Below are 13,080 nucleotides of genomic sequence, written 5' to 3'. Positions count from 1 at the left end.
AGGATTTCACACAGCCCCTGGCTATGTGAGCGTCCGGGGCCGGGGCCTGGGAGTGGAGGCAGGCTGCGGGCGGTTGGCTAGAGCCTGCCTGCCTTCCACAGATCAGGTGCTGTAGCAGGGGATGCAGCTGAACGTGGAGACAGGTGTGCAGGCTGGGCAGCAGTAGGGAGGGGGAGGTAAACCTCGGCCTGGGGTATTAGGGAAGGGTCTTAATTCACGTGTTCATTTCTTCTTTGAACCTGTTACTACAGTGTGCCAAACAGGCATTCTTCTAGGCCTGGAATACACTGGTAAACAAGACAAGAGGACTTCTGCCCTCAGGGAGCTGAATTCTGGTAGGACTGATAGACAGCTAACAAGTCCAGACGTAAATATTTACAGCTCATGGTAAATGGGACTGTAGAAATAGATTGAATGCCGTGACGGGCAGTAAGGCGAGGGGGGATGGGAGAGAGCCGCTGTGGAGAGGAGGGCTGGTAAGGCCTTTCTTAAGCTCAAATCTAAAGGATGGAAGGCTCCAGCGGTGCCAAGGGTCAGGAGAAGGACATTTCCTCGTGGGGAGCCATGGGCACAAAGACCAAGGGAGGAAGGGCGTGGTGTGTGATGGAAACTGCCCCAAGGTTGAGAGTGCAGGACACAGCAGCAGCGTGGGAGCCTTTGTAGAGGAGGTGATGCCTGGGCAGAGACCTGGAGGGAGAATGGGGTCCTGGGCGCAGGGGCCGAAAGTGGGCAGGTGGGGTGCTTGCAGCTGGCGGGGCACCGTGTGGCTGGCGGGACACAGCATGTGTGAGCAAGTCCGTCTGGCTGAGGATGAAGTGTGAGGTGGCAGGCAGGGCTCTGATGATGAGGCTGCAGTTCCCACTGGGCTTTTGGGGCCCCAGGGCTAAGTAATCGCCAGTCCTCTCTGATTTTCTGTCTGGTTCCTCTCTGCCTTGCCCTGTTCCAGAATTCAGATTTCCTTCTGGGGTTGGACTCTCTGACTGTGTCTTCAGTGCTAAACTGTGTTGAACCAGCGATGAAGCCGGTGCTACCCTGGGAGTCAGTTATTTCATTTTCTTGGAACAAATCCGTTATGAATTACTAACGATAATGATTCATTATCCTGTCTCACGCTGGCATGTGCTGATTCTCCAGCAGCCCGCAGAAGAAATTGCCCTCCTGATTAATTCTCTGCTGTGTTTCCCCCTTCTTTTAGAATGGCTATTCAAGTGGACAAGTTCAACTTTGAGAGTTTCCCAGAATCCCCTGGGGAGAAGGGGCAGTTTGCAAATTCCAAGCAGCTGGAGGAGGAGAGGCAGGAAGCCCGAGGCCTGGAGATCAACAGCAAGCTGGACATCCACTGGACCATCATATCCTTTTCCCGGCGCCCACCCCGGACCTGAGGACCCCAGAGGGCTCAGCTGTTGAGCGCTAGCCACAGATAATTCAGAAATGGCACGGCGGGGAGATGCGGACCAAGAGTGCCCCTTTCTTACCCTCCCATCATGTCCAGGGCCCCACAAGTGGAGTTCTGGTCCAGGATGAGGAAAGGCTTCCTTGGGGCTGATGCTGGATCGCGTGTTTCTTGTCGGTGTTGAGATTCGTGTTAGTGACAGGTTCTGACGGCCACCTGTCAGTGCTGGGCTTGAGGGCTTCCACATGCTGACAGTTGAACGCTGGGTACGATTGTCAGGGAAGCTGAAATCAGGTTGTACAGCTCAGCAAGGCACACAGATGCCGTTTTGAAAAGACCGGGGTGGCGGTTAGGAGGACTGTGCTATAAGAGACGGTTTCGTAAAATAACTGGCCCTGCCCCGAGCTTCGGGTCCGTGCCTGGCTCGTGGTAGACAGTTAGATGAGTGGGAATCTAGAGAAACCCCAGCTTCACCTGTTTATGTGTTTTTTCACTAATTGTTACCAAGCACCTGCTTTGGGTCAGGTGTGTAGCGGGCGGCCCGAAAGGCTGAGATGCAGAGACGGGGCCTCATGCGATTGCGTGGTCTCGAGAGGGGTGGATGCCATCTGAAGAGTAAATGCATGGCCGGGCAGCAGGGACAGAGCGTTGTGCCAAGTGTTATGAGGACGAAGCTGCTGGGTGCAGGGCAATCAGGGAAGGCTTCACAGAGGGGGGGACATTAGCGTGGGCTTTTTAAGGGTGAGTAGAAGTTTATCAAGGGGACAAGGGTGGGAAATGCCCCACAGTTCTCATGGTGTGAGAGGAAGGCTCGCTCATAGTGTCTCCCAGGAACTCCAAACTCTGATGGAAATGTCTGTTAATTATCTTGTTCACACATTGATTCGGTGCAAATGGGATGGTCGCAGCCTGTTGTGTGGTCTCAGATTATTCCAGACCATCACCCTGGATTCTGGAAATATCCTTGGGCTGTAGGAGGCGCGGTTTCCAGGACCGAGGCAAGTTCCTTCACACCAGTTAATGTGAATCTGGGCTTGGTAGACAAGAGCCGTGTCTCAAGGAGCTTGTGACAGAAAAAGCGCTGTAGATGGAAAGCTTTGAGAACTAGACGGTAAAAATAGAGCACTCGGGCTCACGGAGGGAGCCAGGCAAGTGTGGTGGAGGTAGGCATTTGTCTTCCGTACAGAGAGAAGTGAAAAGGTGGGGACCACCAGAACCCCCTTCCCTCGGTGCCCCCACCGCTCAGCAGAGTCGGGGTCGTCAGCTGGTTCTGGTGAGTGAGTGGTGATGTAGCACGGAGGAGGGTGGCATCCACGCCCCGTCCCAGGCTCATCCCAGGTGCATCCCTCACCTCGGTTAATTCTTCACACCTCTCTGGTCGGCACTCTTGTTCCACTGGGGAAGCAGGGTCTCAGCAAGGTGCGCTGACTCACCGCAAGTCCAGCCAGGAAGTGCTGCATCCGGGGACCCACCCAGGTGGGGAGGCCAGCAGAGTGCTCACCCGCCAGTTGGGGTCCCCATGGGGAGCCTCGTGAAGGTGCTCATGTCCTGTGGGGTGGGAGGGGGGCTGGGGGGGGGGTTGTGAAAGGAGGCAGTTAGTGCTCAGTCCTGGCATCTACGTCCTGACACTGGAGCCGGGAGGGGTCTTTCTGGGAATGGGGGTCTGCACTTCCTGAGTGGGGTCCCCTTGTGAGCAGGAGGTGCTTAGCTTCACGCAGGAGCTGGTGCAGAGCCAGGCAGGCCCCGCTAGAGGTGATTCAGCCCGCGCCTGGGGAGGAGGGGCGGTGTGCTTGGGGGACCCGGTGGGAAGGGTTCACTCTCCTGAGGGGTCTTATTCTGGGAAGGGGGGGCCCTGCCTCCCCGAGGTCCACAGAGACTGGGCGAGTGTCATTTCCTGGTGCTGCCCCCGGGGCCCACGTGGTCCTCAGCACCTGCTCGACAGCTCCCAGGGCATCTGTTCCCGCTTCTTACTGATGCAGCCGCCTCTGAGTTCCCGCAGAGAAAGGGGAGGAGCCGGCACTGAACCCATCAGCCTGCTGGAGCCTGTAGTCCTTGCCTTCTAATGGGATTACGTTGACCACCAAAACTCTAATGCGCTTTGAAGATTGTTGTTGAAAACGTACTGAAATGTCTTTGGGTTTCTCTCCTGTTAGCCTGATTCTTTTAAGAAGCTGACTTCCCTGTGCGGTGTTTGATTAATAATTCATGTAACAAATCCTTACTGGATGCCCGCCGTGTGCCAGGCCCACCTGCCTCCTAGATTTACTGGTCGGAAGACAGTCCCCGCAGGTGAATTTGAGTGAAGAGAATTATGGACAATCCCTCCCTCCCCGCCCTCCTGTCTGGTGATGACATCTGGCATGGGATGAATAGCAGACTTTTGCTATTGTAAACCTAAATTTAAGCAGATGGAAAGACCAAAGATTGAACTGGCTAATTATTTTGTTATGCATTGTAATATTTTCTCAATATTTAGACTTCATAAAAAAATTAAGCCTAATTTGACAGCCATCTGTAGTAATAAAAATGGCTCACATGTAGCACATAAGGCTGGATAGACGTGTTTTAAAGGAAACCTTGGCTCTTGTGGTCGGTGTGGGCACCCCTGTCTGGGTAACGTCTGTAACATCCAGGTGAGGGGTGGGGATATCGGGAGCCCCAGACCCGCTCTGTACCTGGCTAGCAGTCTGTACGTACTGTTGTTTCCGGGTGCTGGGCCCTGGAGATGCCCCCAGCCTGTGGGAGGGGCAGGTGCAGAGACGGACACTGGCAGTGCAGCCCCAGAGGGTCGAGACAGGAGCATTCCTGCAGCGAGGGCCGGCAGAGCCTGACGCACACTCGGGACCTGAGTCGCTCCCTTGACTGGTTGTACTGGATGCAGACCGGGGAAGGAGGTGGGCTGGCCTGCCTGCCTTTCCCCCACTCCCCTTCTAAAGACACAGGTTAGGTCCTCTGGCCTCCTCCTTCGGGTCGTGCCCGCAGCTGCTGTGAGCATTGACCTCCAGGGCGCTCTAGCAGAGCCCGGCCTCCCTGCAGACAGTGAGGATATGTCCCTCCCTCCCAGAACACCCCAGCTGTGCTGTCAGGTTCGTCCTCTCGTCTGACCTCATCACTGCTCTGTGAAAGATGCAGGGCAGGCTTTTTAATTATTTTTGTTAAATTTATTTTTAATGGAAGTATAGTTGATTTACCATGTGTTAATTTGTTGTACAGCAGAGTGACTTAGTTATACACATATATGCCTTCTTTTTTATGTTCTTTTCCATTATGGTTTACCCCAGGATATTGACTATCGTTCCCTGTGCTGAACAGTAGGACCCTGTTGTTTATTCATTCTATATGTAATAGTTTACAGCTGCTAACCCCAGTCCATCCCTCCCCCACCCCACACCCCTCCTTGGCGGCCACAAGTTCAAGGCAGGCTTTATTACAAGGAGCCTGGTAACCCTGAGAGCTGACAGCCCAAGGGTCCCAGCAGGCTGCATGGGGGGGTCAGGAGACCCACCTCTGCAGGACAGGGTGACCTCGTGTGGAGGAGGGGGTGGAGGGCAGGCGGCCGTCCAGGAGTGGTGAGCACCAGCGGCCCAGTGGTGTCTTCAACCCTTGCAGTTCACTGGTTCTGAGGTGGCGTTTACACGCTGGCCCTGGGCCCAGCCAGGTGAGCTGATGTACTGAATGCTGCTCCTTCCCCTTAGGTTTAAGATACCTCTCTCTTTTCTGAAACGCTGTTTATCATTTCTGTTATTATCACTGCTATGAAAACCGCTGCTCGCGCGGCTCCTGTGTGTCAGTTACGTAGAGTGTTGTCGGCGGGGCTGGGCAAGGGACACCGGGCCGCAGAGCTGGACGCGGGCCGGCAGGCACTCTCTCCCCACCTGGCTTCCCTTTCCTCCCGTGAAGTGGGGCGGCAGTCGCCACGAGGAGCCTGCAGGACCAGCACCCTCCCCGCCATCACGCTTGCCCCGCCACAGCCAGGGCTTCTCCTGTTCCCGCACCTTGGTCCTTACTCTACCCAGGACGAAGGACTCCTCACACGCGATAACGTGTCCTGAAGCCCATCCTCTTCCCTTTTTTGCCGCCTCAGCCTGGTGACTTTTAAAGGGACTTGTCCTGCCGCGCTTTCCCCTCTCTCAGGAGGAACTCACGTGAGGTGACGTCTGTGCGGCTCCTGGGGGGCGGGGCGGCCCACACAGGCAGCATCGGTGCTTTCTGGATAAACACATCCTTGCTTTACAGTCGTCTCCTTTTCACCTTCTTCTACCCTCCAGCTGCCACTTTGGGGCCATTTTTACTGAAATCAGGAAACCTTCACACAGCCAACTCTCCCTGAACTCTGTCGGTAGCAGGTAACCTCCGCCCGTGACCCAGTGATGGTCTGCATTTGACTTTGGGCTGGGACCAAAGATGCCACGTCGTGGGAGGCTGGAGCCCCGGCTTGGAAGGCCTGGCTCTGCTGCCTCTTGCACCAGCAGGGAGGTGGTGCCGTCGGGCCAGGGTCCTCTTCTGTTCAGCACTGTGAGGCTCCTGCTCTGGGGCTGCCGTCAGATTCCGTTCTAACAACTGTATGCGCCCTTCTGGTCCCAGACGGGTGCCAGACAGGCGTGGGATTTTCCCTCAAATCCACATAACAGGTAGCACCTACCCCTTTTTAAAAAAAGTAAATAATTTTGGAAGTAACTCACCTGAGATGGTGTTGGGAGCTGGATAGCAGGATCCCGGAACTTGTGTTATTTCCTGTTAACTGAGGTCAGCCTGAAGTGAGGCCCCTCCCGTGTGGTGCAGTCATGGCTCCTGACCCTAGAAGGTGTCAGCACAGGTGAGCCCCCCGCTTCCTGCCGGAAGACCGGCTCTGCTCAGGTGACCCGGCCTCAGGTGAGGCTTCTCCCGGACAGGGGACGCTAGACCAGACCTCCCCCATGACTTTCCCCCTGTATCCTCACCTCTGCCTCTGTTGGGGCCTGCCTGGAAGGGGCCGGGACAGCAGTTCTGAGACTCCCCTGGAGTGGCTGGTTTGGGGACATTTGGAAGCTGACCGTATCTGTTCTCACTTTCCACGGTAATTCAGGGAAGGAGAAACCAGCGTCAGCGTTGGAGCAGGTGTGGGTCATCCCATACAACTGGCCTCACGTGTCCGCTCTTCCATGGAGCGCTCTCTGCCGCCCCTCCCATGTGGCCCTGGCTGGAACCACCCCTCCTCTGGGCTCCTGCAACTCTCAGTGCTTAAGTCTTGTTTGGAATCATGCTTACAGAGCCCAGGAAAGTTTGTTTTCTTCCCAAGACTGTCTCCCTTGCCAGGCTGCGCTACGCTCAGGGTCAGGCCATGCAGCAGCTCTTTTCTGATGCCCTGCAATGTGCTGGGGTTTGTGCCTGGCACCGGGAACACTGGTGAGCGAGCTCGGGTGTGGCTCTGCCCAAGGAGCCCGGGCGTGCCCTCTCCTCCCCGCCCCTGCCTGCGCGTAATCCTTATCACGGAGGTACTGAAACCATTGGTGAATGAATGGTTTCCATTTCACTGATGCCACGGAGTGGTCACCAGTTTGGCTGCACTAGCTGAGTGCAGCGATGAGCTTCAGTAGGAAGGGAGTTTGCAACCAGCAGGGTTCGTCTTAGTTGAAGCCTAACTGCCTTTCCAGGGGGCAGCCTTGCACAGACGGTCTACAGTGGAAACAGCTGTGGGAGATGCTTGGAGCATGCTTGGTGTCAGGGCCCCTTCTCGCTTTCCTCGTTTTTGTTGCAAATCTCCCATCGGAGAGCGTTTCAGGGGTTGGCGAGGTGCCTGCTGACCTATCAGAATCCAGCCCTAAGTTTCCTGACAGGAACTGGGTGCCCAGTTCAGCAGATCCCCACGGAGCCGGTGGCCTGAACCATCTGGGCTGCGTCTCGGCCAGGTGGTCTGATAAGCACGCGTGTCCCGCCTTCTGTCTGGAGATCGTGTGGAACCATCTGGCTGCCTCGAGGGGGAGGCAGAGGCTCAAGGAGCCCAGAGGCAAACTTAGCTTTAGGTGCCTAAGAATCAGGAGCCCAGAGGGGGGCTTGAATGTTGGGGGGGGGGGCAGGGCGTGCTGAGGGCTCACAGTCGCAGGTAACTGGGAAGTGGGAGGACGTGGGGTAGTGTGGCTGTTCTCTCGAGAGTGCGCTCGTGCCCCTGGGAGGGGCTGCCTTCCCAGGCCGCGCTGCGGATGGTGGCAGTGTTTGGCCTCACAGACACCAGTCACCTCCATAAATCCCAGAAGCTCAACGGCGGCTGTGGTATTTGTCATCAGGTTTTACTTGGCGTTTCGCAACCCTGTAAGACTCTAGGCACGACGTCCTCAGTTTGGTTGGTGACCACGAGGACAGGCCACCTGGCACACGGCCACGCCCGTGCGGAGAATGTGCCAATAGCCGAGCCCCGCCTCCGCCGCCCCTCCCCCTCCCTTTAAAGCAGGGGCAGAGGCCTAGCTGTTTGCACTGGGCTGCCTGAGATGCCCCTCAGCCCCTCTAGTTGGCTTCTAGCTAACTCTCAAAGGTGCTTCCCATGGAGCTCTGTCTTCTCATCCCCTGAGAGAAATTAAGTATTTTTAGATAAGACTCCTTTAAAACAGTGCGCTAGGTTTTTCTCATAGTCGTGTTAGGAGAGACAGTTTTATGAAAACCAGTTTTACTACAAGCAGCTCCCATCATCAGTACAGAGGATTCTAGATCATCTTCAGTCACGTGCAGGGTTGCATCTTGTATCTGTCTTCAGGGAACACGTGTTTATAGCTGTGGGTGATGACTTGGTCAGAGGCCTTTAGTCCTCACGGTGGGAAGCCGTGCCAGCCCAACGGGGGCGTTGCTCTGGACCTTCGAGGCCGTGACGTCGCCCGGGCCCTTGAGCCCCAGCGGACGAGGGAGTGTCCAAATCCACATACACTCACCTTGACCTTACTTTGAAAGGAATCAGGGTTTGGTACACAGAGAGCGTAGATTTCAGGTTCGGTTGGTCTGCACGCATGGGGGAGGACTTTCCTGTGGTGTGCAAAGCAAAGCTCCAGATCTGTGTGTGTGAACATGCACACGAACCTACACGTTCTGTGCGCTTTTGGTGTGACAGTTATTGTGAGCATGTGTATCTCATATAGTATCGATAGAACCATACATTACAGCGCTTAAGTAACAGCTAACACCTTACGGCACTTACTGGATGCCAGGCACTGTTCTCAGCTATTTACCTAGATTTACTCAGCTTTTACAAAAACCTGTGAAGTCGTTTTTATCCACGTTCCACAGATGAGCGAACTGAGGTGCTGTGAGGTTACCCCACTTATTCCAGGTCACTCAGCTCGTGAGCGGCAGAACTCAGATGCCCGTGCAGCTGTCTGGCTTCGGAGTCTGTGCTCTTATTAGCTCTGTGCTGGGAGAAGCGCAGAAGAGTGTCTGGTCTCTGCCAAGGCCCTCAGGTTATCCCCGTCTTTCAGGTGAAGCCAAAGAGACGCAGCGTTCCTTGGGCACGCGGCTGATTGGCACAGCTCCCGCAGCGCTCTCTCCACTCGGCCTGCCCTCCGTCCTGGGACTCGACTGTTACCACCCAGCAAGATCTGCAGCCCCGAACCGTTGCAGACTCTCCGGCGCCGCGTGGTGCTGCCCAGGGAGCTGAGCCCAGACTCCCGCCAGTGCCCCTGTGGGATGAGAACAGCCCAGCATCAGCATTCTCAAAGTTCACGAAGCAAGTTGGAAAAGAGAGTCACGGGAAAGAGGCTCATGAATCACCTAAAGCAGACTTTCCATTAGTGTAATTTCTAGTTGTGACAATCTGCTAATTCATCTGAGCTGAAGTGGGGCTGGGTGAAGTCCCCGCACCTGCGGTTATCACGCCAGAGCTGGCACGTGGGGTGCAGACAGCCCATCTTCCTGGGTGGGGGCGGGGTGTTGAGGTGCAGGCCTGCTTCCCAGTGAGCCCCCCACCCTGGAACCCTCACCTAGGAGCCAGATTAGAAACGTCTGCGCCAGCTGCTCTCACGGGCTGGGTCTCAGTAGATCACGTGTAACAACCAGGTGTTCAGAGCCCACTGCTTCCTTCTCCCCCGAGAGGACCCAGCCTGCCACCTGCCGGGTTGCACGTTCCCCAGGGGAAGCGCTGATTGAACAGTCATTTTTTTCTAGAGTGTCAGACGGGGGCGTGGTAAACTTCAGTTCCATATACACAGGCAGGGTCGCAAAAACTGCTCCATGGTTTCAAACGGTCCTTTGATTGCAGCACATGACTGAATATTTCACTGCTAATGGACTAGCAGGAAATGAGACGGAAGGTGTTTTATTAACCGTCTGCCTTTTCCTTGCATCTGGTGGTGGTTTTCAAAGATTTGGAAACAAATACCCATGGTTCCCAAGACGCGTAGAAGATTAGCTGAGACAACATGCATGACAATGTTTGTAAACAAAAAACCTCTGCTCAGATATTGATTAATTAAGTATAATTAACAATGATGGGTAGCTAATAACAACACTAAGATATGATCCTCGCACAAGAGGCTTGGCTTCTTAAAAGTAGGAAGGATCTCATCTGGTTGGTCTTTTCATCCCCAGCAGCTACCACAGCCCCCCATGTAGGTATTGATACCCTGGTGTGAATCCAGGTCCGGCCACTGGTAGGGAGGCTCATGGGAGCAGATGCACTTCCTGGGGTCAAGTGCAGCGTTGATGCACTGCAGGGTGTAGCACTCCCAGCCTGGGGTATAGGGGGAGGCAGGGGTGATTCCTAGGTTGGGGGTGGATGGTAGAGGGCATCCCGGATGAGGTGAAGTTTAAGCTCGAGAGGGGTGGTGGTCTCCAGAAAGACAAGGCCAAGGAGGGTTCCAGGCTGGGGGATGCAGGAGTCAGGGCATCAAGGCAGGAACCAGCCTGTCTGGTATAACTGGTACCAGTGGGTTGGCTTGGCTTGGCTTGGCTGGTGTGCACTGAGGGTCAGCCAGGGGAGAGGTGGAGGGAGGGGGATCACAGGGCATTTGCATCATGTGCTGGGGAGCTGGGGTTTTATCCCTAGAGTGCTTTCAGGGTCTCCAGCAAGGGGCAGATGTGAGCCGGCTGGGTTTAGGGAGCTGGCTCTGGTGGAAAGACGACCTGCTCTCCTCTCCACCCTCTCGTTCGGTGTGGGGCGTCCCTGAGGACGTCCCTGGTTCTGTGCTGCAGGATTGCGCCTCCTGCTCTTGGAAATGGGTGGGGGAGTCTGTAAAGACAGGACGTGCAGGTGTGCCTCTGTGTTCTCCCGTCCTTCTGCTCCTCAGCTCTCGGCCAGGGCTTTAAAGGGTGTTGAGTTGAAGTGGAGGAGCTGCGAGGGTCGCGGTCCCCATGGGGCTGTGGGCTGCCTGACACCTGCTTGTGCTTTGCAGGTTTACTGGGGAAACCAGAGCAGGGGCACCACTGTGAGCCTAGTGTGTGAAGGATGGTAGCACGAGGCCTCGCTGAGCCTGGGAGTTACCCTGCATGCTTGATTGTGTATCTTTGTTTGTTTTCTGGTTTTTAAATGTGTAAGCCTCTCTTCTAGTCAGATTTTAGGTTCAAAGAGGGGATTGAGACATGCTACCATCGGAGCTGGGGCTGTGTCACATGCATCACCTCGGTGTCCCCTCTTGTCTCCGAAGAGCCTCTCGTTTGTGAGGGGCGGGGCGTGAAGCGCAAATTGGCCACACCCGGGGTGGAATGACAGCGGCTGCTGGTGGGCAGGAGCCCCCGTAGGCCAAGGCAGCCGAGGCGCTCAGCAGATGCTCCCTAACCCGAACTGTGCGGGGAGTGGTTTGTGGATAAGCTGTGGCCTCTGGAGGTCGTAACTTAAAACTGCTGCGTTATTCCTGGAAAAGTTCTCTCATTTGGTTGACTTTTACTGCCTCCCGGCCATGCGGATCTGAGTTAGGGACTTGGTGACGGGAAGCCTGGTCTTGGCCGCCACGTGCTCGCCACGGCCTAGTCAGGGAATCAGCCGTGCAGTGAATATCCGTGGCCCAGGGTGGCCGGTGCTACGTGGGAGTCAGGCAGGGAGCCCAGAGCTGAACAGCAGCCTGCCGGGTGTTGTGCTGGTGCTCAGGCTGGTCAGATTGGGGCTGCCCTTCCCTGCAGGTGGCAGCCTGCCCCCCTTCCCAGGAGGGGACCCGCTTACACATGCCATGTTGTCTGGGAGCTAAACACCGTCGTTTTGTCTCTAGGGATAAACCCGTGCCCTTTATGGGTTTAAGCCAGCACTGTTGAACACATCTGTGTCCCCACCACCCTCTGGTCCCACCCTGGAGCCTCATAGATTACCTCACAGGAGGAAACGTGAACCATCCAGGGTCCAAGGGACTCTTGCCCTCAGCAAGCTGCCTCCCAAGGCTCCGTGGCACCCTGAGGTTCTGCTCCTTGGAGGCACCTTGAGGCTGGTCTCACTGGGAGCGTGTGCTGTATGGCCAGGCTGGCTGGGTGGGGACAGGGTGCTGCACCTGGAACTGAAGGCTGAATTGGATCCTCACGCCCTCCCTTCCTGGCTGTGCAGCTTCGCATCCGTGAAGGGATTTCCTCACCCTCGGGGTTGTGAGCAGCATGTGAGGTTATCCGCAGGTACGTGGGTGCTCGGTGAGTAGCAGTGGGCGTTGATTGAGTACCTGCTGTGTGCCAGGCACAGTGTGCTGACCGGGGGCACATCCCGTACTCTCCCAGGCTTGGAGCCACAAGCGGCCCTCTGAAGTCTTTCTTACTCGTTTGCAGAAATAAGCAGCCAAGCAGTTGGGACGGCAGGGCTGCCCGCTCATCGCCTGGCAAGTTTAAGGGAGGGATGGCAGCGGAAGTTTAAACTGAGCCAGGGCCAGCCTGCGCCTCGTGGCTCGCCACCTCCGGGCATGAGTGAACTGTGGTGGCTCCAGGGAACTCGGCATGGCTTTGAGACAGGAAGTGGCGGGCGCAGAGGGCACTGTGAAGGGACAGTGTGTCTCCTTGGAGGCGGCCAGAAGCCGCCTATGGGAGGCTTCAGAGAAAGAATGAGTGTGAGTTGGGTGAACAGAGTTGGGCACTTCGGTTTGCTTATGTTCCAGGTGCATAGGGCTTGTCTGTCATTACTCATGGGTGTGCCTAGGAGACTTGCAAATCCTGGTTGGCACCAGCAGTGGTCCACAGTCCCCTTGCTGCACTGTCCCTGCCCTCCGAAGGGACAGGAGTAGATCTTGGGGGCAGAGCCCATTGGCTGACTTGAAAACTTAATTGCTGTGTCCCAGGGTGGCTAGGAAGGGCTTAAAGAGGACACAGACTCTTCAGCACCGCGGAGAGCTCCTGGCGGGCCTGCCTCTAGGCTGGAGGAAGGAGGCTGGCCAAGCTCCGTGCTGGGAGCAGGCAGTGACTCTGCCCCTGCAGCGGCAGGGTCCTGGCTGGGCCCAGGCCCTGTGCACGGAGGATCCTCGTTTAGCAAGTGGGGATCATGGGTCCTGGCTTCCACGTTTACTGTGAGGAATCAATACAGTGTTTATAGTAAAATGTCTGAAAATGGGGGCTGCAGCATGGGCTCCAGGGTCAGACGGCCTCGGTCCTGCCACTTTCTAGCCGTGTCTACTTTCTTGTTATCCCCATGGGCCTGAGTTTAAAAAAATCCCTGACGTGGAAATAATAGTCCCTATGTTATACCCACCGCATTCTCAAGCCTTAATTTAAAAATAAGGAGTATTAAATTGAGAAGATACACGTTAAACACTTAGCACTGCAGCCTC

General features: G+C 55.8%; 1 protein-coding gene across 4 annotated transcripts in view; it reads left to right on the top strand.

The window, feature by feature from the left end:
* The window catches only part of TRAPPC9 (trafficking protein particle complex subunit 9), a 490,667-nt gene that overhangs the window by 366,036 nt on the left and 111,551 nt on the right, over positions 1-13,080 (top strand). For all 4 annotated transcript variants that reach the window (XM_057735071.1, XM_057735068.1, XM_057735069.1 and 1 more), the window contains one exon: positions 1,196-1,349. In XM_057735071.1, the coding sequence (XP_057591054.1) occupies positions 1,196-1,349 (154 nt within the window). The remainder of the gene's footprint in view (positions 1-1,195; positions 1,350-13,080) is intronic.

Source organism: Hippopotamus amphibius, chromosome 5 (genome assembly GCF_030028045.1).
Source record: "Hippopotamus amphibius kiboko isolate mHipAmp2 chromosome 5, mHipAmp2.hap2, whole genome shotgun sequence".
Classification (NCBI taxonomy): Eukaryota; Metazoa; Chordata; class Mammalia; order Artiodactyla; family Hippopotamidae; genus Hippopotamus; species Hippopotamus amphibius.
This window is presented reverse-complemented; position numbering and strand designations above follow the sequence as displayed.